This window comes from Cebus imitator, unplaced genomic scaffold (genome assembly GCF_001604975.1).
Source record: "Cebus imitator isolate Cc_AM_T3 unplaced genomic scaffold, Cebus_imitator-1.0 Scaffold326, whole genome shotgun sequence".
NCBI lineage: Eukaryota > Metazoa > Chordata > Mammalia > Primates > Cebidae > Cebus > Cebus imitator.
The window spans coordinates 1,550,250-1,577,907 of NW_016107641.1; the positions used below are offsets into that span (position 1 = coordinate 1,550,250).

General features: G+C 43.1%; 1 protein-coding gene across 2 annotated transcripts in view; it reads right to left on the minus strand.

The window, feature by feature from the left end:
- Positions 1-27,658, minus strand: part of VSTM4 (V-set and transmembrane domain containing 4) — a 91,590-nt gene that overhangs the window by 1,687 nt on the left and 62,245 nt on the right. The window contains exon 8 of one of the 2 annotated variants that reach the window (XM_017504675.2): positions 169-3,786. In XM_017504675.2, coding sequence (XP_017360164.1) covers positions 3,661-3,786 — 126 coding nt within the window. In that variant the 3' untranslated portion in view covers positions 169-3,660. Of the gene's footprint in view, positions 1-168; positions 3,787-19,152; positions 20,853-27,658 lie in introns of those variants that run through there. The other variant, XM_037729961.1, reaches the window with a different exon arrangement.

A 27,658-nucleotide genomic window follows, 5' to 3' on the forward strand; every position in this document is an offset into this window, starting at 1 on the left:
ATCAAAAACGATGAGTTTGGGTCCTTTGTGGGGACATGGATGAACCTGGAAACCATCATTCTCAGCAAACTGACAGAGGAGCAGAAGATCAAACACCGCATGTTCTCACTCATGGGCGGGTGTTGAACGATGAGAGCACATGGACAAAGGGAGGGGAGCACTACACACTATTCAGATTCTTTATGTTGCCACCTGACTAGCTAGACCAAAACCAGGATTTAAACAGTGGGGTAATTAGAGAGTTTACGGAAGAGAAGAGTCCGGGGATGTTAGGGACTCAGGCTGGAGTCCTACCCTTCCAGGACAGTCTGTTCCTTGCTTCCTGCTCAGTGTCTCTGTTGCCTTCCAAGGCTTCTCTGCTAGGCAGGAGATATGGGAACAGATATGATTTCTGTCACTCCAGCTTCACTGCCCAAGGCAAAGATGGTTTCTTTCTCCTCAGGATTCTGATGATTCCAGATGGTCACGTGCATGCTTGGGACCATTTCTGGCATGAGCTCCATTCTTGGCTCAGCCTAGGTTACAGTCATGCATATCAGAGGCTGTGATGAGCAGGGCCATGAATAATCTCCAAAGTGAGAGGAACTTTGGGCTTATTGCTGTGTGGGCCAGCCCACATTATCCCACATTAAAATGTATTTTCTAAGTGTCCCATGTTGTTTTCACTCTCACAAGAGTTCGGAGGTGGGAGGGCCTGGCTTTTCCTTATTTTCCCCATGAGCTAACAGTGGTGGTGCATTTATAAAGAGGGGACCTTAAGGAATTCCAGGCCTCTCCTCCACTACAGCTGCTTCAGCACAGGCCTCGGGGCTTTGGCTTGGCAAGACAGTGTCACCTAAGTGGATGCCCCTTCACACCTCCCGGCTTCCTGTGATGACTCCATGCCAACCATGCCAAGGCCTAAAACTCACCACCAAATCTGATAGCATCTGCTCTCTCTGCCTGAAGGAAGACAATGCACTCTGAGCAACAGGTTCACACTTGTTTTAGCTTCATTTAAACATATAAGCAATGGTCCATTTTGAAAATTACTCATATATAATTTCTATCATTGATGCCTTATACTAAAAACAGATTGATGACCTTTCCCTAATTTCTATTTCACCGATATATGATATGTTTCCCCTTATCTTTGGAAATGACAATGCATGATTAATGGACCGTGGATAAAGAATGAATGAGTGCTCACATTTTTTAAAGCTTACTATGGCAATAATGTCAATGTATCATCTCAAACAAGCACCAGATACAAGTCATCCGTTGCTTCCAGTTCTGAGCACAGCTTGGACGTTTGCTTCTGGAGATAACAGTGGGACAAGCTCTGCCTGGATGCTGTCCATAGCTTCCATGATTCCCCTGGACAGTGTTTTCAGTAGGAGGGGATAATCTGCAGCTCCCCATTCATACAACTTAGTGTGGATTCATGCAGTGATGACCACAGTTTGGGAAAAAGACGCTGGACTCAATCTATAATATAACAGTGACTGGTTAGACTCTAACTGGGAGCTACCAGCTCTTAACAACATGCGTTCTTCTTGGTAGAATGCCCCTGTATGATAACCCTAGGCTCTCCTTGGATTTAAGTGGTTGGGTTTGGGGGTGACTGGAGTTCATTTCCGTTCTGCAGAGACCTAAGGGGTCTGGGAAGATATTACTCCCTGGCCTGTTGCCCTCTCCCCACCATCTCCTTTTCATGTGCCCCCTCTCCTTTCCATTTGGCAACCCCAGGGCCCCACTAACCCATAAGGCTCTTTGGGCAAATAAGGAGATCACCCTCTGCCCTCAAAACACTATACATCTGTCAAAACACTGTCAAGATAAAACTAAAAATCCCTGTGATAATTATGACATAAATGATGTGCTAACCATATATCCTCCCCTCCTAAAGAGATGCTCAGAAAGTTCTAGTGAGTTCTTCCAAATGGGTCTTTCTTCCTCAAAAGCTGCATGGTTTATTTGCTGACTTTGAGATCTAGCAGAGAGGGAGGAATGAGACACAGGTATCATTCAGAGAGGGTGAATTTCCACTTTGTAAAGGCAGACGAGTATGCTCCCAGAAAATCAATATCTGCTTCCAATTTGGACCCTTTCCAATAAACCATAAGCTCTCATGAGTCTTTGGAAACATTACCATAGGGCTAAGTTGGTGAACAAATATTTGCTTTTTAAAGTTATTGCAATGAAAGCCTTAAATAGTGAGGAAATTTTCATTTTGAAAATGCAGACTGGCTTTAGCATGAATGTCAACACAGAGCATTTGTGTAGCAATTTACAGTTTCTAGAACCTGGCAAGATTCATTATCCCATTTTACTCTCAAGAATTCTATGGGAGGTTAAGTCATCTTTACACAAACATGGAGTCTGAGGCCATTAGGGGATAAGAAAGTCAGCCAAGATCACACGGCTATATAGAGGGCACAACTCATACCCCAGCTGTGTTTAAAATAGATAATTTATCATATGTACATGGTCCACTACATAGTCAAACAATTTCTATAGTGTGCAGTAAATGGCCACCCAGAGTGCACTCACACATCAGGAAATGTCCTCAGCAATGCAGTTGACGGGATGGTGCTTCCAGAATGGATGCCCCGCCAGCCAGTCCGAGATTCCTGTGTCCTACAGGTCCACAGAGCAACTTCCCCATGCGCCCCCGACCCCCATTCAAACCCATTAGAATTCACACACAAGGTTGTGATGGGCAAGGCACTTGGCAAGAGGAGGGTCTTCAGAACACACTTTCCAGCTCGGCGTGTACCTCCCACTCTCCTACCCTGAGGGCACCTGGCAGCAGATGCCCTCTCACAGGAGTGGGTGCTGACTCAGAGGTGGCTGAGCTTGGCACACAGTGAAGAGGCCCACGTGCTCCACTGCGTCTACGATGGCCAACATCTCTGCTCCTTTGGAAAAGGGTGAGTAAGCACTTCTTAGAGAGTATGTTTCCCTGTCAATACAGGTCCAGCCTGCGGAAGGGATGGAAGCCCTCTAGAATGGTGTTCTTCTTGTCCTGTGGCCTCAGGGTCTCAGGTGGGCACCATGGCATTCAGAGACAGACCTTACACTTCTAATCAGTCTGTCCCTCTGGCCTGAATCCCCACGGTCAGTGCATCTATTTAAAACAAGAGATGCCATCTCGGGCGGTGCTGGCAATCAGCAGTTTGCTGATTGAAATGATCAGCAAATTGCAATGCCATCTGATCCTTGGAAAACCAACATCTGAGCCATCTTACAGTTGGGTCCATAATGGCATTTCCTCTAGCTATATACTATGAGCTTGTATCATGGATACAGGAAGAGTAGAGAGTAAAATTAAGATTTAAAAATAATTTTAAAGAAAACCTGGGGAAAGAGGGGGAAAATGGGAAGGGGTTTGGCTCAGCAGAAAATCTCCTTGGCTGGTCTCAGAATCATAGTCCTTATGCTCAGGGCTCCAGCCCAGGCACATCTTGTCCTGGGAGATCTGTCCAAGGGCTGTGGCCCCTATTCTTTGTGGGAGAGCAGTCTTGTACCTATTCGAAGTCACCCAGAATGCCACTGAAAAGGGGCTCCCCACCACTCAGAAGGCACAAGTGAAAATACAGAAATAAGGGCTTTGTCTCCAAGGCTTCATAAATAACTGGGCGGCAGGTATTAAACAGAACCTCAGAGGAGGATGCGGTGCTACAGTTTGTTCTCCTCGAAGAGGATCTGAGCGTAGACAGTGCTGGTGGGGGCGCCTTTGGCAGCCTGGTGGGGTTTGATCAGCTCCAGCTCAGCATACGTTAAGTTTTCCTCAGCAATCTTTGGCTATAAGAGAAAAAGAAGACAACACAATTCTAGCTGACCACAGGAGTTCTACATCACACATTCATTCATCAAGTATGCATGTTCATAGCATTTTGGGATTCAAAGAGGAATAAGAGGACAAGAAATTTAAGGGGCTACATAAATAATTAACATAATTAATAAGATAGAGCTCACTATCTTCTATAGAGCACTATGTTCTGCAGCAAGATCCTGTGATTTGCTTTCAAGTTGACATGAAACACTCACAAAAATGACTCAACACAAGGCTAAAAGAAAACTTGACTGCTGAAGAGTAAAAATAATGTAACTAACAGTCTCTGATCAAAAGAGTAATATAAGGTGGAGACAGAAACAAAAGAATCCTAGAAATTAGTAACAAAAGTAGAATACCACCACCCAGAAATTTTTGTAAATGGCTTGGTATAAAACTAAAATTTCAAAATATCTTGAAAATAATGCTAAGGAAAATATTCCTTGCCAGAACCTAAAGCCTATGTTTGAAGCAGTGCTAAGAGAAAACCATAGCCTGAAATATTTATGCTAAACAACATGAATTAAGTGGGTCAAGCCTCCAACACAAGGAGTTAGAAAAAGAGGAACAAAATAAAGAAAAGCAGAAGGAAGAACCTCATAGAAATAAACCCAGACTGTACAAATCACCAGTAGAACAGATAAACTGAAAAATAATCAAGATAAAAAGGGAAAAAGCATAAGTGAATAAAATAAAAAAAATAAGACAGGCATAAACTAAATGAAGGAAATTTAAAAAATTTTTAAGAAGACTAGTTTGCTGAATATATTGAAAAATCTTTTTAAATACAGGATAAAATGCATAATGTTCCAGAAAAATAGAAATTATAAACGTTAACTCTAGGAAATCTGACTGTACCATCAAAGAAGGAAGGAAAGAAGGAAGGGCAGTATCATTTATTAATACAAATTTTCAGTTAAATTTACTCAGAGATAATTAAGTACATTAAAAGATAATCATATTCAAGTTGATTTTTTCCAGAAATGCAAAAATGGTTTGATATGAAAAAGTCTATTAATATAATTCATATAGTAATAGATCAAAAGAGAAAAGCATATGATTATAGATGCCAGAAAGGTACTTAATAAAATTAAAAACACACTTTTGTTTAAAACAATTTTTGAATGAAGTAGGTGTAGACATATATTTTCTTAATGTGATTAAGAAACATTATTAAAATAAAGAATAATTGGCTATCCAAATCTAGTGATATTAAAAATTAAACCCAAACATTATTTTTCAATAAATGCTGTTGGGATACTTGGACAGCCATTTGAGAAAAAAGAAAATCCATCCTTATATCATTAACCTCAGGTTAATTCCAAATGAATTAAAAATTTTAATGTGGAAAGTAAGCCTATCAAACTACTAGAAAACAGATGGAGGGTTTTTAAAAAAATAAGTCTTCAAATATGGAAGTTATTTTGACATATGACACAAAACCTAGGATTAATGGAAAAAAGATGTGTACATTTTCATGCTACATATGGCAAAATAGTCTCCAAATAAAATCAAAGGACAACTGAAAAAAAATGAGGAAAATATTTACTGCTCATATTAAAGGGCTTTGCAGTTCAACAAAGATAATAACCAGGGTCCCACTAGCAAATTCAGCAAAGGACAACAGACAGACCAGCAGTTCATGGGAAGGAAAAATGCAAGCATCTCAGACACAGATGAAATGATACTCACCCCCTCATTATCAGAAAACCAAGACTTAAAGTCACGCTTAGACATCATTTGTTTGTCTTTCAAGTTGCCAAACATTAAAAACAAAAGGTTGACAAAACATACAGGTCTCTCTTATTCTACGAGTGGGAGCCTTTCTTGGTACAAGCAAACAACTGTAAACACTTAAATAGGTATCCGTAGGAGATGGGGGTATTCGTATGATGCAATATAAGGTACAGTCTTTAATAATGAAGAAGGAAGCTATATGTGTACTGCATATTTCACTATCATATCCCATGTAGATATGCATGTATGCATGTATGTAAGTAAATAGGCGGGTACATATTTTACATACTCAGAAAATCCTGGGAACTCTTGGCACTCATTCAGAAAACGGAGAGCACATCAACCATGGCCCTTTCTAGGGACGTAACCTGAGCATCTGCAGGGAGACCCAGCCTTTACTGTGTATGTTTGTTGTTACCATTTGGATTTTGCAGTAGGCACACATATTTAAACAATGAATTAATCAATTTTAATCCATAATTAGAAAAATAAAAATTGGTCATGAATGTATAGCCACGCAGTCCTTTCATTTAAGCAGCCCTGCTCTTTATAATCTAGGATGTTAGACTTAGGGTTTTTCTGTTTTCGGCTTTGGTTTGGTGTTGTTTGATTTCCTTTTTTTTTTTCAAAGTGTGTATGCCTCTTTCCTGGTTATCTGGTTTCCATTGCAAACAAGTAAACCATCTGCATTCAATTGGAGTTTCTTAAAAAGAATGCCGAAAACAAAACACTTCTTTTCTTTTGAGGTGATGCACCCTAAAAGGCACAGGAAGTAACAGACAAAAAGAATTACAAAGACTTCCTTAAGCCAGCACCTCTGCTGGAGGTGACTGCCAAGTGACCTAGACAAATTGTCTAGCAATTTTTCAATTTCAAAGTTAAGATCATTTATAGGGACGAGAGCCTTCTGCTTGCCTTTTGACACCAAAAGTCTTTACATTGCTTCCTAGTCATCCATATCTTGCAAGCAACAAAAACCCTGTTTACATTCTTGCTTTTTGGTTTAATTACATTTCCCATTATAATGATTCCATTTAGAAATGTCATGTGTCCTCAAATAAGCACACAAAACCCAACTCATGTAAATTTTAGCACCAAGATTTATGAAATCATATTGTCCAGGTGTTTTATTACATTACCTTGAAATTGCATTGTTTTCTAGTGTAGATTATCTGTTTATTCTTAAGTTATTCCATTATGTTTGGATATGAAAAATAACACTAGCTCTCTCAATACAGGTCACCAGGCTAGCTTGGCTGATGTGTTGTTTTCATACATTTTTATGATGTTCCTATAGTAAATATAATTTAATAAAGCCAAAGCACACTAAATAAATAATTGCATCTAGAAAAGCAATAAAAACAAATAAAATTAGTACTTTCATAAGTGGAAAAGGTACTTCAATTACTGCTACAAGCAACAACCCACCATAAAATGTGTAGAATCATTTCCCTTATGCATATTTCTGGAATATAATAATTTGATTGAAGATATGAGGCACCTCACAGGAGGCTCAGAACTGTGAAGTGTATAGTTTCCAAGATAAGATGCATAATATCAGTCCTTGGCATCTTTAAAGAACCTATTGTTTTTCTGGCATGCATACTTGACTATCACCATCAGCCATGTGCCTAATTACATTTCCCAGCTTGTTTAACTGGAAATAAATTCCTAATGGCCAATGAAAGGGGTAAATATATATTCTTCATTGGTTTTTACCAAACTACATTTCTTTACTGATGTTTCAGTGGTAGATTTAGGTGCATCTAAGGAGTAGCTTAGAGAAGATTTGGGGCACATCAGTAAGACGAGGTAAACTATAGAGCCAGGAGCCAGGAGCAGAAAGCAGTGGTTAAAGCACGTGGTTGCAATGGGGCACACCCTCATGAGGAGGCTGTTGCAAAGCCCCACGTTTATTTCAGATTATACAACTTTACTGTTATCTTTAGTAGACAAACCCAACCTGGATTTAAGCTAGGGAATCACTCCCAGCGTCCCTAAAAATGAATGAGGAAGCACTTCTGTTAATTTCCTGATAGCCACTGGGCCTCAAAATGACTCTCTTAAAACTCCCACCCTATTCTGGGGGATGCAGGAAGTACGAAGTGTTGTGGAGTGCTAGTACAAATTGTGGAGCTTAGGACGGAAGCTTCCAGAGTGTTGAACTGTCTATTCACAAACACTCTTACGACTGTAAATTCCATTGCAAGCTTTACATTTATGTCCAGATGTTGTGTTCACTGGAAAACAGGCAGCAAGAGTTAACCAACTGCTGCTAGGAAGTCCTGGCAGAGTCCTTTAGAAAGAGCCCCAGAACTTTCTAAATATGTGAGAAGCAACTTGGCCATTTCCTCTTTCCCAGGGCTGTTTGGTTTTACTTTATATTCCCTTTCACCTAACCTGCAGAGACTCCTGGCCAGATTCTCTTTCTGTTCCTCAGATAAAGGCCTAGGACTTGTTGTATTCAGCAGCTTGGTATCTTGTGTGCCTCAAGCCCCTTGTTTCATGAACCCTTAGTCTCACTTTTAGTATTAGAAAACCACCCACCAGAGAGAAAACTACCAGCCAGGGAGAACCCACAAGTAAGTCTGGAGGGGGATTCTACGAGCAAGAGGGGATGAAGAGTCAGATACAGGCACGTATTGATGCATCAGAGGAAGGCTGCAATAAAGGGAAATTCTTCTAACTCTCGGTTCAGTGAAAGTGTTCACAGAAAAGAGGCGAGGAGAGTGGCTGAGGCCATCGTTCTGGGGGTGACTGCAGTTCGTGGGTGCAGAAGGAATTTGGATCTAAGTTCAAAGGTCAGCTGTGTGACCTTAGGCCAGTTCCATCACCGGAGCTCAGACATAATGATGATCCCTTCCTTGTTGGACATTATGAGGACTGAAATGAGATCTATGTAACGTTCTGGCCCAGCAGCTGCCCCATAAAAGGTGCTAAACACATGTGTGCTGAACAAATCAGTGTTTCAATGGCATCGCCTCCTCTCTAGGGTCAGCTGAAATAGCATGCATATGTGCACGTTCTGAATGCTTCATAAGTTTACAAGATCTTTGTGAACTAAGTAGTCCTGGGTATCTTTTGACAGGTAAGGAACAGATTCTAGGAAATTAGTTGTTATGGACTGAATTACATTCCCCAGATTTCCTGTGTTGAAGCCCTAACACCCAAGACCTCAGAATGTGACTCTATTTGGAGATGGGGATTTTTTAAAAGGTAATTAAGTTAAAACGAAGTCATTAGGGTGAGCCCTAATCCAGTTTGACTGCTATCCTTCTAAGAAGATGAGGACATACACAGAGGGAAGACCACGTGAAGACACGGAGAAAGTGGCATCTGTAAGCCAAGCAGAGAGGGCTCAGGAGAAACCAACCCTGCCAGCACCTTGAGCTCAGACTTCCAGCTTCCACAAGTGTGAGAGAATGAAGTCTATTGTTTAAGCCGCCCTGACTGTGTGACTGTGGTATTTTGTTATGGCCACTCTAGCAAACGAATACATTAGTCAAGGTGAGGACAGAAGAGAATGGAAGAAGAGTAAATAGCCTTCCTGAAGGGGAGAGAAGATGAACTACAACTACCTGATGGGGCGGGAGGATCTGGGAGATTAAGACATTTATGTCAGCAGCAGAGCACACTCCCTGCTACATCCAAGGCAAGGCAGGGGACAAAGGTCTGATGCATTTACCCCTGGTTCAGTAAGGAACAAGGCTGTAGGAGAGAGGCTCTATGTGACTTCCTCACATAGTACCCTGCCCCACACATACCTCGCATCCGCAGCTGCCTGGCCCTCCATAGCCAGGCCTTGGCCTTGACCCTGGGTTGCAACAAATCTAGCTGGGCTGCTGGCAGCCCATGCCTTCCTCTAGCTTTCTGGAAAGGAGGCAATGGGGACTCAGATACTGCCATCCTGACTAGTATAAAGAGCACCTGGCTCCAGCAGGGGAGGGAGGCCACCATCTGAGCAATGGACCTGGCTGCCAGGTGACCTGCACATAGGCCAGCTGCAGGACATTGCTGTCCTTGGAACTGAACCCGGGGCCAGGACAGATCCTGCACTCAGCTGAGCACACAGAGGCTGTGAGTGCTGAGAGTCAGTTGTAACAAGTCAGGTCGTTTCTGCCCCCAAACCCTGTGTGCCACCTGCCATTCTGTAGCCCTCTCTGAAGCCATTTTTCTTTTATTGCCACGTTTCATGCTGGGGATGTAAACAGAAACAAAATGGCACACAGAAGCAGCCCCACCTCAGGAAAAGACTGGGCTGAGGTTTTGACATAGTGAGTAGAAGATAGAAAAATCCTACAGGAAAGGGCTCCTTGCCCAGGGAAGCGATCATACTACATCTACGTGCTTGGACTTCCCTGACCTCACTTCTTCCAGGGAAAAACAAACTAGATCTTAAAACAGAGAGGCAACACGAATGAAAACCAAGGCCAACCTGCTCAAGGTGGTAGAGAAAACAGACCAAGGAGCCTAGTGTCTGTGCCACAGTGAACCCTGGGTCTCCAGGTTTAAGTGACTGAGGGTTGAAATTCACCCCATGCTCAGCTCTCCCAAGATGTTCTGTGGGGGCAGAGCTGTTCTCACCATGAGGGGGAGCTCTTCTATAATTTGTCTATTAAGATGGGTGGCTTTTTGTAACCTACCTAAAGGTGCCATATAGATGGGCAATGGCTCTGGCCTATGCCCAGATATCTTGTCCTGAAACACAAATAAAAATCAATCTGTTTCAACATAAAGTGAAATACATAAAATAAACCAAGGCTTTGGGAATCCACACTCCCAGGACTAAGCAGAAGTGACCAGGTGGTGGGAGATGGTGGCCTTTCATCTCTGGGTTATGCTCAGCCTTGGTGGCAGCCTGCTGCCTGCTGCCCTCCATGTGGAAAAAGAGGGCACAGCCCATGGTGGGAGAGCATGGTGGGGCTCAGTTTGTGGGTGTTGACAGGGGCAGGGCTGGGCCAGAAGATTTACTCCCTCACAGCAGAGGAACCCGCTGCTATCTGCCTCAAGGATGTTTCTGACCTCTCATTTGAATATTAGAGGTTCTCTAGCAATGAATGCTGCAGGCTATAAAACCCTGAGGGAAAGTGTTTCTTAACTTTGCACATCCTGTGACTGCTGAAAGTACCAAGGGTTATGCTATGGATGGAAAAAAACCACATGACCCGCTCAGTTCCCCTTCCAGGCTCCTCCCTGAAACTTCTCTAACAGGGAAGGTGAGTACAGGTTTCTGTTTAAGCTGATCCCCTCAGCATAAAACTCCTGCCCATCATACAAAAGGGCATTTTTGTATGGAAGGCATTTTACAACAAACTGATGATGATGATGAATTCATTCATTTATACGAGTAACATGTAAGAATGTTCTAGGCATGCACACTTCTGAGCTATGATCTCAAATGTGTGTCAGGCCCCCCATGCTGCAGGCATGTTCACCAACATGTGTCCACAGACTCAGCCCTAGGATTACAGGTCTATTCATGCCTCCTGTTGTGCCTTCAGTGACATAAGGGAGGTTTCTCAAATTTTATTTGTTTTAAATGACATGAGGTAAAATGGATTTTTTAGGTGTCCAGGTCTAAGAATTGTAATGCAGGTATAATTTGTCTGTAACCACTGCCACAGTCAGCTCCATCACCCCTGCACGCCACCCCTCTGCAGTCCCACCTTCCCTCCAGCCCTGACCCCTGGAAACCCACAGATCTGTTTTCTGCTACTGTGGTTTTGTCTCTTAGACAAAGTCAAGTACAACGAATCATACAGTGTAAACCTTCCAGGACTGGATTTTTTTACTGAGCATAATTGCCTGAAGATTTATCCCAATTGTTGCAAGCAACAATTGTCTGCGCCTTTCTGTTGGTGAAGAGTATTCCACATGTTGCAGCTAGCCATCCACTCACCTGGTGGACGACTTGTGGATTGTTCCAAGTTTTTAGTGGTTATAGAGTTGTTACAAATAGTCACATATAGGCTTTTGTGTGATGTTTTCATGCCTCTAAAGTAAATACCCAGGAGTGGGTTTGCTAGGCCATCTGGCGAGTTATGTTTAAGTTTGTAAGAAACTGCCTATTTGTCCAAGGTGGACCATTTTGCCCTCGCACCTGCAAATCATGGGACTTTCCAACTGCTCCACATCCTTGTCAGCATTTTTTTTTCTTTAAGACATTGTACTAGGTGTTAGTGGCACAGTAATTACCTTTTCTTTATGCTTAAGAAACTTTCCAGTCCTGGACTTGAACTCAAGTGCTCCTGGATGGCTGCTGAGCCAGATTAAATTCTCACAAAGCACAGCTTCTTCTCAGAAGCATTAGGAAAGGATGATCACACAGACCAGGCTTACAATGGACTCTAGGCATCACATAGTGAGTCTGCAAGTTTCAGAGCTTGCAATGGCCTGTCTAGCCTCCTGTTCTGCCAAGGGTGAGGTACTGTTAACAGCAGGCATAGCCTCTGCGCTGAATCTCCAACCTCTGATACAAGCCCTCTTCTCCCCAGTTTGAGGGTGATGATCATGGAAAGTATGTCCATGGGGAAAGAACTATTTGATTTGGCTAATGCGAGAAAAGTTAACCCCAAGAAATTCTGAGGTTGTGCACCTTTCTGGAATATAACATACTTTAAGCTCTTAATGGGTAGTTTCTGAGTATTTCACTTTGTAGGTGTGTTCCATGATTCAAGCTGAAAGTTAAAATTCTTGCTAAGAGCGAGAAAGAGGTTTAGCATTATCTTATGCAGTCTCCTGCAAAACAACACTTTGTCATAGAGTTCACAGTTAGATATGCAACTTGAATTAAGTCACAGAAATAAAAGAAAAATGCAATTGCAGCCTCTGCAAGTTCCCTCAATGTCAAAAGTTCAATTGGGTAATACCATTATCACAGCAACAGATCAATAACTGGGACATGGAATGTTTATGCTAACGTCACCGTAGAGTTTAAAAATGTGACTGCAGCTCCACAGAGCTGCACTATCAGGAATCCATTTACTCATGAGAGAATTACAGATTATCGGGGGCAGACTTCCTCTTCTCCCTGCAAGATAAGTGCTCATTTTTTATTCAACAGAGCAACTGGTAAAACAAACTCTCCCCTAACAACAGCCACTGCACATATAACTGTGGCCACCAAGGAGCTTGAGGCTATGCATTTGGAAAGCTCGATTTGACAGAGGGTCCTCAATGGGTCTCCATAGGACCCAACTCAGGAAAGACAAGTATGTTGTGAACACTATCAGTCCTATGATCATCAACATGCCTTGGATATGAACTTGACTTCATCTCAAGTACCATGGGTGCTGATTGGCAAATTTATTTAAACATATTATGAATAGAGAATATAGAGTTCTATGATGTATACTTTAAATAAAAATAAAGAAGCAAAAAAAAAAATGCCTATGTAAGACAAAGGACACAATCCAGAAGTGGCTTTGGGAGGTAGCAGAGTGTGGTGGATGAGAGTCCGTCCTTCTGAGAACAGAAGTCAGAAAATGCTTACTAATTTTCACCATCTTGCTCCATCCTCATGCCAGCCCTGTGAGGCGGGGCCAGTGATTATGAAGTCTGGATTACAGGTGCTGTCTGGATTCAGAGCCAGTCAGTCCTTCCCAGACGCTCATGGGCAGTCCCAGGCATTGCAAGTGCACAGTCAGAGGCAGTGTCTGTGCTCTGACGTGAATGCCTTGCATCCAGGTAAGCAGACAGGCAGACAGCAGTCCCTTCCCAACAAGTAAGCCTGGGAGGCCAACAGGGAAAATAGTGAAAATCCCTAGGCATGAATTGTTTGGGGTTTTGAAACAGCCCCATACCACTCAGCAGGCAGTGTGAGTTCCAGCTAAAGGGGAAGTTGTGGGAGAAGGGAGCTGGCCCCCTCCTCATCAGAAGCAGGAGCCCTGGCTTGGTGTGAAGAAACAGAGGCCTTGAGGCCACAGAACCTAAGACTTCCCAAAGATAGACACATGGAGCTGTCCCTGGTGGGAGAGGGTGATGGAGGGGAAGGAAAGAATCTCACTGGAACACCTCCAGGGGTCTCTGCACCCTTCCCCACAGCCTCACTCCCAGGTTCCCAGTGTATCTCTGACTGGCATGGGACATAGGCCATAAGGCTGCAGGCTCTGCTTGGGCCAGGCTGTGTGTGGGGTGGCAGCAGACCCCTGGGCAGAGCCGTCTGCTGGACAGGTAAAAATATGAGGCTGAGCGTCCAACGGGGTAGAACTGGAGATGTCCAGGAGGATTTTCAGAGGTAACCATTAGAACCATCATCAGGTCTACTATCGCCATCTCCCTGGAGTGGAGGCCACTGGTCCACTGGGACCTCTGGCTCTAGCAGCATAACTCATAGTCGATCTTCACTCTGAGGTGAGGGCTGGAATCCACTTGCACTCCCAAATCCGCAGTTCGGCTGTGACTGTTAACAGGTATGCCTTGACCCGGGGTCCAGAGACATGCAGGGCCTAGGCACTCTCGGAGGCACCAAACGCCCCAACTACTCTGCAGCTGCAGATACGAATGAGCCTTGAGATTATATTTGCCCAGATTCCCCCTCCATTCTACCTCTGCATGGTTACCCAGTGACTAAGAGCCAGTCACCCAGCGTGCTCTAGGACAGCAGGAGGACTGGAAAAGGTCTGGAGCTCAGGAGAGAAGTCTTGGATGCATATGAAGACGTGCAAGTCCTCTCTAGGTCTGCAGACACTTTGGGTTAGATGAACTCACTCAGAAATTATGAGCAGAGCAAATTCGCCTCAGGCCCTTGAGTCCAAAGAGTACACAGGACGTTCAGCAAAGTACATCCTCGGAACGGATCTGACATGACAGAAAGTCACCACCTAACTGCTCTGAAGACAGGCAGAGGTGACCCCCCTTGGGAACCTGCTAAGTCTGGCATAGAAATGTCTAAGGCCAAATATTATTGGTTCAAGATTCTACACGTTATCAGACAGATAGATTCCTGTAAATTTCACCAACATATGTTTTGAAAGCTAAAATATGATTCTAGACAGTGCTCTTGGGAAGGGTCCTAATACCTGGAGCTTTCATAGTCTCACAGCAACCACTCCATGGTCTAACATGCTCATTCATTTCCTCTCCCTGTGGACCACAGATGTTTGAATTCCCAGCTGCCTTCCAAAGCACTGTTGCTGGCAGTACTATTTAAGAGGATGCTTTTGCTTAGAAAAAAGGGAGGCTTTGGTTATCTAGTTCAACAGAGATGTTCATGCTGAGAATCTGCAAACTTGAACACTCAATATTCTGATCAAATGCCATCTTTAAGGATTAAATGCATTAAAATATGTAACATACTTGGAAAAATACCTGGTAGACATATAGTAAATGCTATACAAGTGTTTGATTATTACTATTGCTACTATTTGTATTATAGATGATGAACAGGTATTGTTTAAACAGTCAGTTGCTTTGAAATATTTTGAGGTAGGAAGAAGAAGACACTTTGAGACATTTTGGAAAGTATTACGTGCTAAATGCTAATGATGCCACTGTGTCTCAGGCCAGGGCCAAACACATCTTATTTTTTTAAGTAGGAAAGATAATCATTCTAAATAAGAAGTCAAACCATGCCACTCACTGCCCAGCACAGTTCTCCAGTGTTTTCTCAACACATTTGAATCCAGAGTTCTTATCAGGATGTCAGGATGGATAAGGGTCCTAATCCTTCATGACCTCGTCCCGTGCCTTCCTCTGACCTTGGCTTGCTCCACATGTCCTTCCTGCTGACCAGGGCTCCAGCCGTATGGGTCTCTGTGTGTTTCCTGGACACACCCTGGATGGCACCGCTCATTCAGGGACTACTTCAGGACCTTTGCCCTGGCTGTATTCTCAGCCCAGCCTGAGATGTTCTCCCCACAGAGCCATGTGCCTCGCTCCTTCATCCTCAGGCCTCTGTTCAACTGTGATGTCCTCCCCATCGAATGCAGCCCCCACCCCTGGCTCCCCTTGCCCTGTCCTAATGCCCTCAGAGCACGTATCACTCCTTGGTATTGTAAGGTGTCATCCATTTGGTAACCTGTCTTCCTCCATGAAAGAATGTGACAATAGTACCTAATATGTACTTAGTACAACAACTAGTCTATGTGGAAGGTACATTTATTATCGTCCTCATTCAATGTGTGCAGAGACGAAGGTGAAGAAGTGGCAAGCATGCAGCCAGCAGCTAATAAGCAGCAGGGCTGGTGTAGAGCCAGCCTCTGACCACATCGATGGGCTCCCTGAAGGTGGTGACTCCATCCAGCTTATTCACTGCTGCATCCAGAGCCATGTGGATAAATGTTGACAAGAGGCTTGCCAGCAAAGAAAGCTCTGATGTGAGCAGTATTTTCTGATTTTCATGTGTGAATACCCCTACCACAGCTAATTTCAAGGTGCCAATTTATCTGCCCCATCCAGTGGATGGAGAGGCTCGAGGATGCTGCTGGCTGCAACGTCAGCTCCTAGAAAGACATCTGACTCAGGCAGCCATTTTTGAATGAATGAATGAAAAAGACAAAATGACAGAAAACCAGTCTTATATGCCTTTTAGCACCCCCACCCTGATCTACCTGGCCCCAGGAATGTAGACAGGGACCCTCCTCTTGCCAATGAAGGGGTTCCCTGACAACACTCTATCAAGAAGTAGAATACTTAGAGTCATCTAAAATCTCCACATGGCTTTTAACTTACTAGTTTAAAATATAGGTAGATGATTGATCAATAAAGAGAGAGAGAGAGGATATCTTACATGGTGGAGGGTGTGAGAAAGTGGTCACTCTCATTTTTTTTGGTGGGGGGAGAATAAAATAGGAAAATACTTTCAGAAGCTAATTGGGTAGACTCCAGCAAAATTTAAAATGAGGCTATACTTTCACATCATAATCCGACTTCTAAAAATCTCTCCTACAAAAATACTTAAAGTTATATGTGAAAGGATATTTACCAAAGCATCCATTCTAAGAGAGAAAAATTAGAACAACCTAAATGGTCAAGAGATGGAGACTGGTTAAAGAAATGATGATACTCTAAGACTTTGCAGTCATTAAAGAATGAAGTAGATCTATACATACTGATGGAGAAAGATGTGCCTGAGATATTGTTAATGAGAAAACAATTCAACCTGTGAACATGGTGTAAAGAGTTATTACCATTTTTAGGGAACTTGGCACACAGAAATGGATTTGTCATAATCTGTAGCCATGACCTACATTAACTGTGGGTGGACTGCATATATACACATTGGGAATATAAATATGGATCTACACTTGTATATACAAAAAAAAATTTAGAAGAATATAAGCCAAACTCCTGACAGAGACCATTTCGAGGAATAATTTCACTTTCTATTTTAACAAATGGAGATTCTGAATTGTCAGCCTACTTCTCTACCACTGTCCAATGAGGTCAAGACAAAACACCCTGAAAACCCATAAACTCAGACTTTACTGAGTGCTTTTGACAAAAGGCATCAGAGTTCAGAGTGTAGTGGGGAAGAATAAGATCTGGGGCCAAGGGCCTGGTTGGAGCAGCTCTGCCACATCCTAGTGGGGGATCTTGTATTAGTATTTACCTTCCTGTGCTTCCTCTAACTCATCTGTGAAATGGAGACAAGAAGAGTTGTCCAAAGTTAAAGTGGTGCTTCTCCTGGTAAGCACTGTAACAGTGCCTGCATGTGGGAAGGGCCATGGAAGGGTGCGCATTACCATTATAATCATCATTACCACCACCATCACCATCACCATCCTCTTCACCATCACCACTATCATCATCACCACCATGATCAACACCATCATCATCACCATCATAATCATTGTCATCATAATTATCACCATTATTACCAACACCATCATCACTATCATCATCAATATTACATTATTACTTACTATCACTGTCATCACCATTGTAACCATTATCATCACCATCACCACGGTCATCACCATTACCGTCACCATAATCACCACCATCATCACATTACCACCATCACTACCATCATCATTATTACCATTATCATTACCAGAAGTCATCACCATCGTCACCATTACTATCACCATCAGCATCACCATCACCATCATCAGTACCATCATCACTACCAACATCACCATCACAGTAGTGTTAGGTCATAGACATGATGTACAGGGCACAAACCAAGCATTAAAACCGAATATAAAATAGCAGTAGGCATGCCTGCTCGTTTGTTAAATTCATGTTGCATGCAATGTGGGCAATAGGCACATATGACAGAATTCATAATTTGTATTCTTCATCTTTCTATGAATGCTCTCATGGTAAATTTTCGAGGCTGTGTCTTATTGTCTTTCAGTGATCACATGTGCTTGTTGGAAATTCATAAATTTAATTTTAAGAATTTATAATAATAAATTAGAACTGATTCAGGCTAGGTAAAAAGATCCCCTTAAATGCACCATCAGTTTGTTGTGAAGTCAGAATTTCACATAGAGATTTTCTTCCTGATATTTTGGGTGCCTAGCTTGATGTTACAGATATGTTGATGATGTTTTTCTTTCTTTCCAAAATGGCACTTCATTTCCAGTATTCTCCATGTGAAATTGAAAAAGTCTTTTAATAACTCAGAAGTACTCTGTGCTCAAAACTGAAGTTTTAAATGAAATAGGCTTAAAAAAATATGAGTAGAAATATTGTTTCATGAGATTTCAAAAATAAAACGCAGAGAAAAAGTTTTTAAAGTATTTCCCAGCAGTGCAATGATCACAGAAATGAAGTGCCCAATAATGGCAGCAAATCAGCCACGCTGAGATGGAAAACAAGCTACCGCTCTGCAGGGAGGGACAGTCCCTACAGGCACATGGGGACAGCCTGCCCCAGAGTGGAGCCCCACCATGACGCCTGGGAGCAGGGTGGGCTGTACAACCAAAAAAGACCACCCATGGGCTGGCCTGTTGGATGTGCAGACCTGCCTCCTGCCTAGGTGACCCTCCAGCCCAGTGCATCTCCCTGCACCTGTTCACCTTGCTCAGGTGGCTCCCAGGCTCATGCTCCTGCCTCTCTCACATTTTGCCCCTGCCTATCAGCGCTCAACAATTATTGGGGAATGAATAAGTAGAAGACTGGAAAAGCAATGTGAATGAATCAATGATGCATTAAGTAGGAGAAACACATGGTCCTGAGGGGGCCAATTCCAAAGTCACCTTCCTTCTCAAAGCACAAAGCTACTACCCTACTAGAACAAAGTGGGGCCAACTCTGTTGGTAACAAATCTGCAGTAGGATTCCCTTTGTCTCCCAAAAGGGGGTCCTAATGAGAGCTCAAGGAGCTACCCAGTCTCAAAACATTTCTTAAGGCCAGGTGCAGTGGCTCACACCTGTAATCCTATCACTTTGGGAGACCAAGGTGAGAAGATCACTTGAGGCCAGGAGTTTGAGACCAGCGGGGGCACATAGTGAGACCCCAGCTCTACCAAAAAAAAAAAAAAGCTAGGTACGGTGGCATATTCCTGTGGTCCCAGCTACTGGGGAGGCTGAGGCAGGAGGATCAGTTGAGCCCAGGAATTTGAGGCTGCAGTAAGCTATGATTGCCACCACTCCAGCCTGGGCAACAGAGCAAGACCCTGTCTCAAAAAAAAAAAAAAAGACCTTGAAAGTAACTGTGTCACTTAGCCCTTCTTCAACAAAATTGGAGCCACAGTGAATTTCTATTGGTCTCTGACACAGATGAGAAGCACATGACCTGGTTCTTGCCAGGCAAGTGTTGGCAGGGGCAAGTAGTAGAGGTGCCTTGGCGCTAACTGCATGGCGTGCAGGGAAAAAACAACCCTGTGTCAAGGCTAACAGACTTCCCGATACAGGATATTCTCACTTCCACCGTGGGCGAAGTATGATCTTGATCACATCCGGCTTACTGAAGGCAGAGACACCTGCTCTCTCTAGACTGGAGGAATCCATGAAAGCAAATGACTTCTGTGTTCTGCACGCCCATCCCTTCTGAAGCTTCACATCCGTTCTTCCCTCCAGCCGACATACATAACTCCCGGAGACAATAATGGGTTGTGCATGTGTACCGAGGGGAGCATAGAATTTTTATCTCTGCAAAAATGGTACTACCATGGTACAAGCAAAGTTTGTATTTTTTTCCCAAGGCCTTTACTTGGGGCAATATATTGTACATGTGGTTGTGGCTTTTTTTCTTCTTTTTAATTTTAAATCTAGATTATGAACATATTTTATGCAGGTTAATATATCCTTTTCATGTAAAATTTAACTGAAACCAGTTCTAGCACATTAACGACAACAAGAGAAATTCTCTGGCTTATTATAAACATCCTTCAAGAAACCTGAAATGTGTGTCCTCTGGAAATAATTTTGCTTGGATTTGGGTTATTATTAAAATCCTCTCAGAATTCTATCACTGCTTTCTAATGTGCTTCAAAGCCCTTTTCTGCTACTGATCAGAGACAAATTCTTTTTCGTCCCTGGCAGCACATTCTCAATAGTGAAAACTGGGGCTGGGGAAGAAACTTCTTCCCAACACCCGGCAGATGTGAAACAGGGCAGGGCGTCTCAGTCCTGGGCTGGCCACGTGGTTTTCAACAGCGCTGTGGAGAGGCAGGTTCCTACAGCAGGGTCCCTCTGAACTAGGATGAATGAACTACTTCCTTTCTGTCCATTTTGAGCACTTTAATCTTCGGGTTTCTGTGACAAGAGGGAGGCTTACTGTGGACTGTGAGCTTGAGGGAATCACAGGCAAGTCTTGGTCACCTGGCCAAGTGCTACTCCAGGAGATCACGGGGCAAGGCCTCATACACCTGGCTGACATACGGATGAGCTGTTCTGGAAAAGTTTGCAGGAATTAGGGGGAGTCACAAACACTTTTAGAATTCTCATATTTAGTTTTCTTTTTGTTGACAAATAAGACAACCCCTTTCTCCCCAGGGGGCTGACTTCTCTGGAGGAGGGTGGCAGCGACTCTGGATCCTGACAGTGTTGACCTTACCAGAGGTGGCTACTTAGTTTGAAAAGTTATTCAGAGCCATGCTTCTCAAACTATACTGTTTATCATATTCATCTGGGACCTTGTTAATTGCAGGTTCCACTTCAGCAGATCTGAGTCAGGGCTGGAGATTCTGCTTTTTCAAAAAGCTCCCAGGTGGTGCCTGGCCTCCTGGCCCACACTTGGAGCAGGGAGAACTCAGACTAAGCTCCAACCACAGATCTTCCCACGCAAACATTATTCGTCATTCATTCCATATATTTTGGTCAAAGGCGCACTCTGGTGATTCCAGGTTCCCTGCTGAGGACATCATTAGGGGTAGAAAACCAGTTCCGATGAAAATGTAAAGCTTCTGGGAATCAAGGGACACAATTAACAGAATGAAAAGTCACTACAGAACAGGTGAGAATTTTGGCAAATCATGTAATTGATGTGGAATTAAAATTCACGATATATAATAACTCTACAATTCAACAACAACAACAAAATCAAACAACCTGATTTTTTTTAATGGGCAATGGATTTGAATAGCCATTTCTCCAAAGACAGACAAATGGCCAACAAGAACATAAAAAGATCACTCATTAGGGAAATGCAAATCAAAACCACAATGAGATACCACCTCATACCCATTAGGATAGCTACTATCAAAGAAAAAAAAAAAGAACAAAAAGAAACTAACAAGCATTGGTAAGGACATGAAGAAATTAAAACCCCATGGACTGTTTGTAGGAATGTAAAATGGTGCAGCTGTTTTGGAAAACAGCATGGCAGTTTCTCAAAAAACGAAAACTACCATTACCATCTGATCCAGCAACCCCCCTTCTGGGTATATAACCAAAAGAATCAAAAGCAAGAGCTCAAACAGGTATTTGTACACCATGGTCATTGCAGCATTAGTCACAACAGCCAAAAGATGGAAGCAACTCCACTGTCCATCAAGGGATAAATGGCTACAAAAAATGTGGTATATACACACAATAGAATATTATTAGACCTTAAGATGAATGAAAATTCTCACACACACAATGTGGATGAATAAGTACATTATGCCAAGCAAAATAAGACAGTCACAAAAAAGACAAATACTATGTGATTCCACTTCTATGAGGTTGCTAAAGCAGTCAAATTCAGAGACAGAAAGTAGAATGGTGGAAAGCAGGGGCTGAGTGAGTAGGGTTGGGGGGTGTTTCTTGAGTACAGAGTTTCAGTTTTGCAAGATGAAAAGAGTGTTGGAGATTGACCACACCACATTGGGAATGTGTTTAACATAACTGAACCGTAGACTTGACGAAGATGGTACATTTGCTGTTATGTGTGTTTTACCACGATTTAGCTTCTGGATAGGAATGCCATGGGCTAAGACGGGATATCCTATGCACATTGAGGTGTGGGACAGGCCATAGGCTCAGTGTAAGCCGTGGTGGATTTGAGGTGCCCATGGGCCCTCAAGGGGAGTGTCTGGTCAACAGTCAGAAGGGTTAGTCTGGAATTGGCTTGAGGACCCCAAGGGCTGCAGAGATGGCTGCTGCGCCTGTGAACGTGTTCAAGGAAAACGCCTGAGAAGCCAAGACTCTAGGGCAGTGGAGGAGGGGGAGGCAGCCTGACCACCTGGGGAGGAGAGACAGCCAGGGCCAAAAGCCGTCAGCCGGCAGGGGGCCCAGGCCTCTCAGGACTACCTGCAAGTACAAAGGCAGGTAGACCACGAGGGAGCAACCACAACAGAGGAACTAAAAAGTGTCCCAAGAGCTGTCTACGAGTAGATCACTCAGGCAAAAAGGTACAACTCACTCGGATGTCTGGACTAACCTAGATTCAGAAGTGGGGGCCAGAGGGGAGGAGGCCTCAAAAAGAAGGTGGTGAGTGAGCCACATCTTGGAGCTGAGCAGCAGCTCTGTGGGAGAATGAGGCAGGTGTAGGTGAGGACAGAGGACCTAGACCACTTGGGGTCTCAGCAGGATGAGGGTCCCAGGTGGGGTGGACTGAGGGAGCACAGGCAGATTATGACAAGGGCCACCTGCCACTCACAGGAAGCCACCTCATCCTGGGGACGAGAGGGAGCCATTTACACAGGGAAATGACACGAATGAAGCTGTGTTTTAGAAAAATCCCCCGGCAGCCATGCAGAGGATGGATCAGAGTGGGGAGACAGGATGCAAGCGCTCCCCTGGGAATCGTGCAGTGATTAAGCCTGTGGTGCTCCTGGTTTTCTATGCCTTTTGTCTCTGGCTCAAAGAGATCATTTTCTCCCTAGAGAACAGGGGTGGCCTGACCACCTCCGCTACCCTAGGGCTTAATGATGGAGAGGGGGAACTTGCAGGTGAGGTGTAGAGGAGGGCATGGTTGGTGATGAGGCGTGGAAGAGCCTATCCAAGTGCATTCGACTCCAAGGCTGGCACTTGCCACTCTCAGTTAATGTTGGGATGCTGATTGCCCTCCTCCCCCACTCAGGTAACAGTCCTGTGTCCTGCAGCTGTTTTTCCTTTAACTGAGGTTTTGCTTCCACATCACAGAAAAGGTTCCTTCTTTCCCCTACTCAGCCTCTGAATCAATAACTGACTGAAAGCAATAAAAATAAATCAAATGCACTTCTGGCTTTCTCCTTGTCTTCTGAAACAAGGAAGCAATGACAGCTTTTCCTGGAAGTGTGTTGTGACTCAGCTCCACGACTTCCAAAGCTTTGATGCAGGGCGTTTAGCTCCTAGGGCCCCAGGATGCTTCAAAGAATGATTGGGCCAATGCCCCAATTTAAAGGGAAACCACAGGTGCATCTGCTTCGGAGTACCTGGAATTTCGTGAAAGCACTCCCTCACTCCCAAGGGGATGAAGGAGCACTGATATATGGGAACTATAAACGTTTATTAGACAAACTGGCCACACTGTCAGATAGAAAGAGCCTGTGTGATCCACGTGGCCTCATTATCTGATTAGAAGAACTTTGAAAGCAGGTTGTTGACTTTGGTTGTTTTGTTTAGAAAAAAAGGAAAAGCAGTTTTGATACCTTGATTTTAAAATGTCTAAAATGCCTTTCTCACTTTCTTCTTTTTTTTTTTGAAAAGGAGTCTCTGTTGCCAAGGCTGAAGTGCAGTGATGCGATCTTGGCTCACTGCAACCTCCATCTCCTCGGTTCAAGGGATTCTCCTGCCTCAGCCTCCTGAGTAGCTGGGATTACAGGCACATGCCACCATGCCCAGCTAATTTTTTTTTTTGTCATTTTTGTAGAGACGAGACTTCACCACATTGACCAGGCTAGTCTCAAACTCCTGACCTCAGGTGATCTGCCTTCCTTGGCCTCCCAAAGTTCTGGAATTACAGGCATGAGCCAAGGCACCCGACCTCATCTTTTTCTTCTTTTGTCCTATCATTTTTTAAAAACTTCTCACTACTGTTAATGTCTAGTGTACACTCTTCTTTCAAAATGCAATGCTGTCTTGGAAACCTAAGAAAACAGTCCCACTTGTTAATGCCTTGGGGATTGCAGACAAAAAGGTAAGTGCTTTTCATCCAGAGTCTACAAATCACCTAATGCGACAGGTGGCACACAACAGGCACCCGATAAATGGAGGTTCTCCCCACCAGCCTTCCCACTTCTTGTCAATGAGTCAGTGGGGGTGCGAGATTGGCTTCTAGACAGAGGGGCTAGGGAGCTCTGTGGCCTAGGACCCCAGCAGGAAGCGTTGTGTTGTAGAGATTACGGCAACATAGAACCATTACAGAATTATACACCTAAACTGATACCAGGCCCCCTAAAATAAGATGTCTCCAAGTTATTTTCTAAATTATCCACTAACTTTGTGTGAGTCAACAGGTGACTATCGACTTTTGTTTGAGCTACCATCAAGACTTATTGATCTAAGAGATAAATATCGACCAAACTGAGACTGAGGTCAATGCTGGCCTCCTGGGAAAATCCATCTTGATATTCACCAAAACCTGCAGATGCTAGGCATGATATTTTTGACTCTAAACTACTGGATAGACAGAGGCCAGCTGAGATCAGCTCTTTTCTTTATGGTAAATTGTTACATGTGTAAACTAGTTTCAAAATTAATCATATTTCTGGAAAATGTGGCATAAAAACTTTCAATTTCTTCATATTTTAAATGATCAAGGGAAAACCTGTTATTTAAGAGCTGTTATTGAGAATACTTCCATAAAATAAAGAATCCTTTTGAAATGCATATAACCTCCCAATCAATTTTCTGTGAAGATAGAAAATTTCCTATGATGAGTCCCCACCCAGAGGAGCACATCAGCTCAAACACACAAACAATCAACAACAAAAAAACTTGTAGTCAGGACCAGGGCTATATTTGAAAACTCTATTGAATCTGTTACTTTTATAAGTTGCAAAAAATTGCTTAAGACAGCATTTTGCACCCAAGAGGTGCACAAAGGATTTTCACGTTTAATGGATAAATGAGAGGTGGGTCCCCCCAGGCTATGCACTAGGGAAAGTTGTTTCCTGAAGACTGATGGCATTACATCTTACAGGTATGGATCATGTTTCTGAAACTGCGTGTTGTTTGTTCTCACATGCAAAGCTTGTAGGGGGCAATAGGAAAATCTTATTATGAGAATTAAATATGATGACATGCAAAAAGCACTTTTTTGATCTATCCCTGGGATGTATGAACGAAACTTCAATGTACAGCTGTTTCTGTTATTAGCAGAGGTAAGAGACTGGATTAGAATCAATATATCCTGAGCAACTTAGGGAGAACATAAGGTGGGGAAATTAAGTGTAGTCACTGTGTAGTCACTCTTGAGGTTGTTGAAAAATATCAGAATTAGAAAGAAAATATAAAAAAAAGCCACATACACAAACGTGCACACCTAGATGTGCAGTGCTGCACACAGTCTAGAGGACAGTGAACTCAGCCTGTCTATCTGCAGGAGACTGAATGTCATGGGTGAGAATCATGACTCTCCAAGGCCAAGGGAAATGTATTGTTTTAGCCTTTATGCTCCACAGTTTCCAAAAGCCCACTGAATGCCAGTGGTTTATTAAAATAAGCCAAAGGGCCGGCTGCTGCATTTAAGAACCATATGGTATAGGCAACAGAGTAGATTGATGAGGAATTTTTTGATGACATGAACCAAATGGAACCCACTATATGAAAAGCCTGCTAGAACCCACAGTTCACTGCAGGCAAAAGAAGACTCCTTTAAAGAACAGGTGAAGTACAGAGCAACAAGAACAGGAGGAAGGCTGAGTCACACAGGCATTTAGGATCACGCGCAGAGAGCAGTCAGGCCCAGACTCCACACTGAGGAAAGCTTCCAATGCCCTGGTAAAAACCTGAGATTTTGGAATAAGCCCTGACTGCAACCCACAAGCTGTGTGGCCTTAGGTAAGTCACCCATCTCTCACTTTACTGACTCTCAGAGGCTCATGTACCCAACTATGGTTGTAGAATTACAGAACCTATTCAACAGGGCTGGTGTGCAAAATAATAAACAAATATCCATTACATGAAACACATTTCTAAACATGAAGAATATAGCTGGAACCACCGAGGACAAGCTCCCTGCCTTCATGGATCTTGTAGCCTGGTAGAAGAGATGAATGATTAATCAATAATCAATTTCAATGATAATCATGAAATATGTCAGGGTGGTGGTGTTCTATATAGGCTATCAGGATAGCTCCTTCATTACATGATGTTTGATCAGAGACCACAGAGGGTGAGTAATACGCCATGGGCAGATCCTAGGGAGGACGTTCCAGAAAGAGGAAAGAGTGGGAACATGGGCCGTGCCACAGGAACATGCTTGGTATATTTAAGGATTAGCAAGGAGGCCAATGTGTGGCTGAAGGGAAATGCGAGAGAGGGATGGTAAAAATTATGTCAAAGAAGTGATGGAGGGTAGACCATTCTGGGCTGCACTGTCCAACGTGGTAGCCACTAGTCAAATGTGTTTACTCAGCAATGGAACTGTGGCTGTGAATTAAGATGTGCAGTAAGTCTCATGTAGACACTGAATTCTGAAGACTTGGCACAATAAAAATAATAGAAAACATTTAATAATTGCTCTATTGATTACATGTTTAAATGATAATATTTTTGGTAAGTTAAATAAACTATATCACTAAAGTCAGTTTCATCTGTTACTTTTCACTCATTTAATGTGGCTACTAGAAAGTGTAAATAACCTTTGTGGGAATTATAGGTGACAGTCATGAGTTTGTCATTTATGTTCAGCAATACAGGAAGTTCAGAGAAATGCATTATGATGTACTTACCCTATTTCTCTGCACCTAGTGGAAAAATTTATGAGACTAGAATTCTATTCACAGACAAATTGTTCAAATGGAAAGGCAAGTAAAGGTATTGAGGGGAAAGAGACTGACTGGACTCAAGAAAAAGGAATAAATAATAAAACAAATAAAAGTGAATTGTTTAGAATATGGTAATGAAGTTCAATGAAATTAGCAAGTAATGATTGTTGAAATAGAAGACATAAGGTAAAATAAAATAGTCTGACAAACAGATAAAATTGGATCCATTTCTAAACTCCAAATGGATCAGACAAATACAGGCAAAAAAGAAACTACACAAGTTATTTCATTTTAATCATCCTGGTGGATGTGAACTGGGTTTACGCTTTTAAATCACACTGCCACGATGCCTATGAGGATAAGGGCTTTTAATGAGTTTACTGGCTATTTGTATATCTTCTTTTGTCAAGTGCACATTTAAAACTTCTGCCCATTTTTTTGGTAGTGCTATCTTTTTATTTCTTATTGATTGGTAGATGTTTGTATGTTCTAGATAAGAAACCTTTGTTGGGTCAGTCAGGCACACTGGCTCATGCCTATACTTTTGGAGGCCAAGGTGGGAGGGTCACTTGAGACCAGGATTTGAGACCAGCCTGGCCAACATAGTGAAACCCCAACTCTACTAAAAATACAAAAACTAACCTGGCATAGTGGTGTGCACCTGCAATCCCAGCTACTTGAGAGGCTGAGATACAAGAATCACTATCTGTACCACTATACTCCAGCTTAGGTGACAGAACAAGACTCTGCCTCAAAAAAGACAGAAGAAAGAAATGAAGGGAAGAAAGGAAAAGGAAGGGCAGGGGAAGAGAGGTGAGAGGGAGCGGGGAGGAGAAGGGGGAGGAGGACAGGGGAGGGGAAGGGAGAGGAGGAGG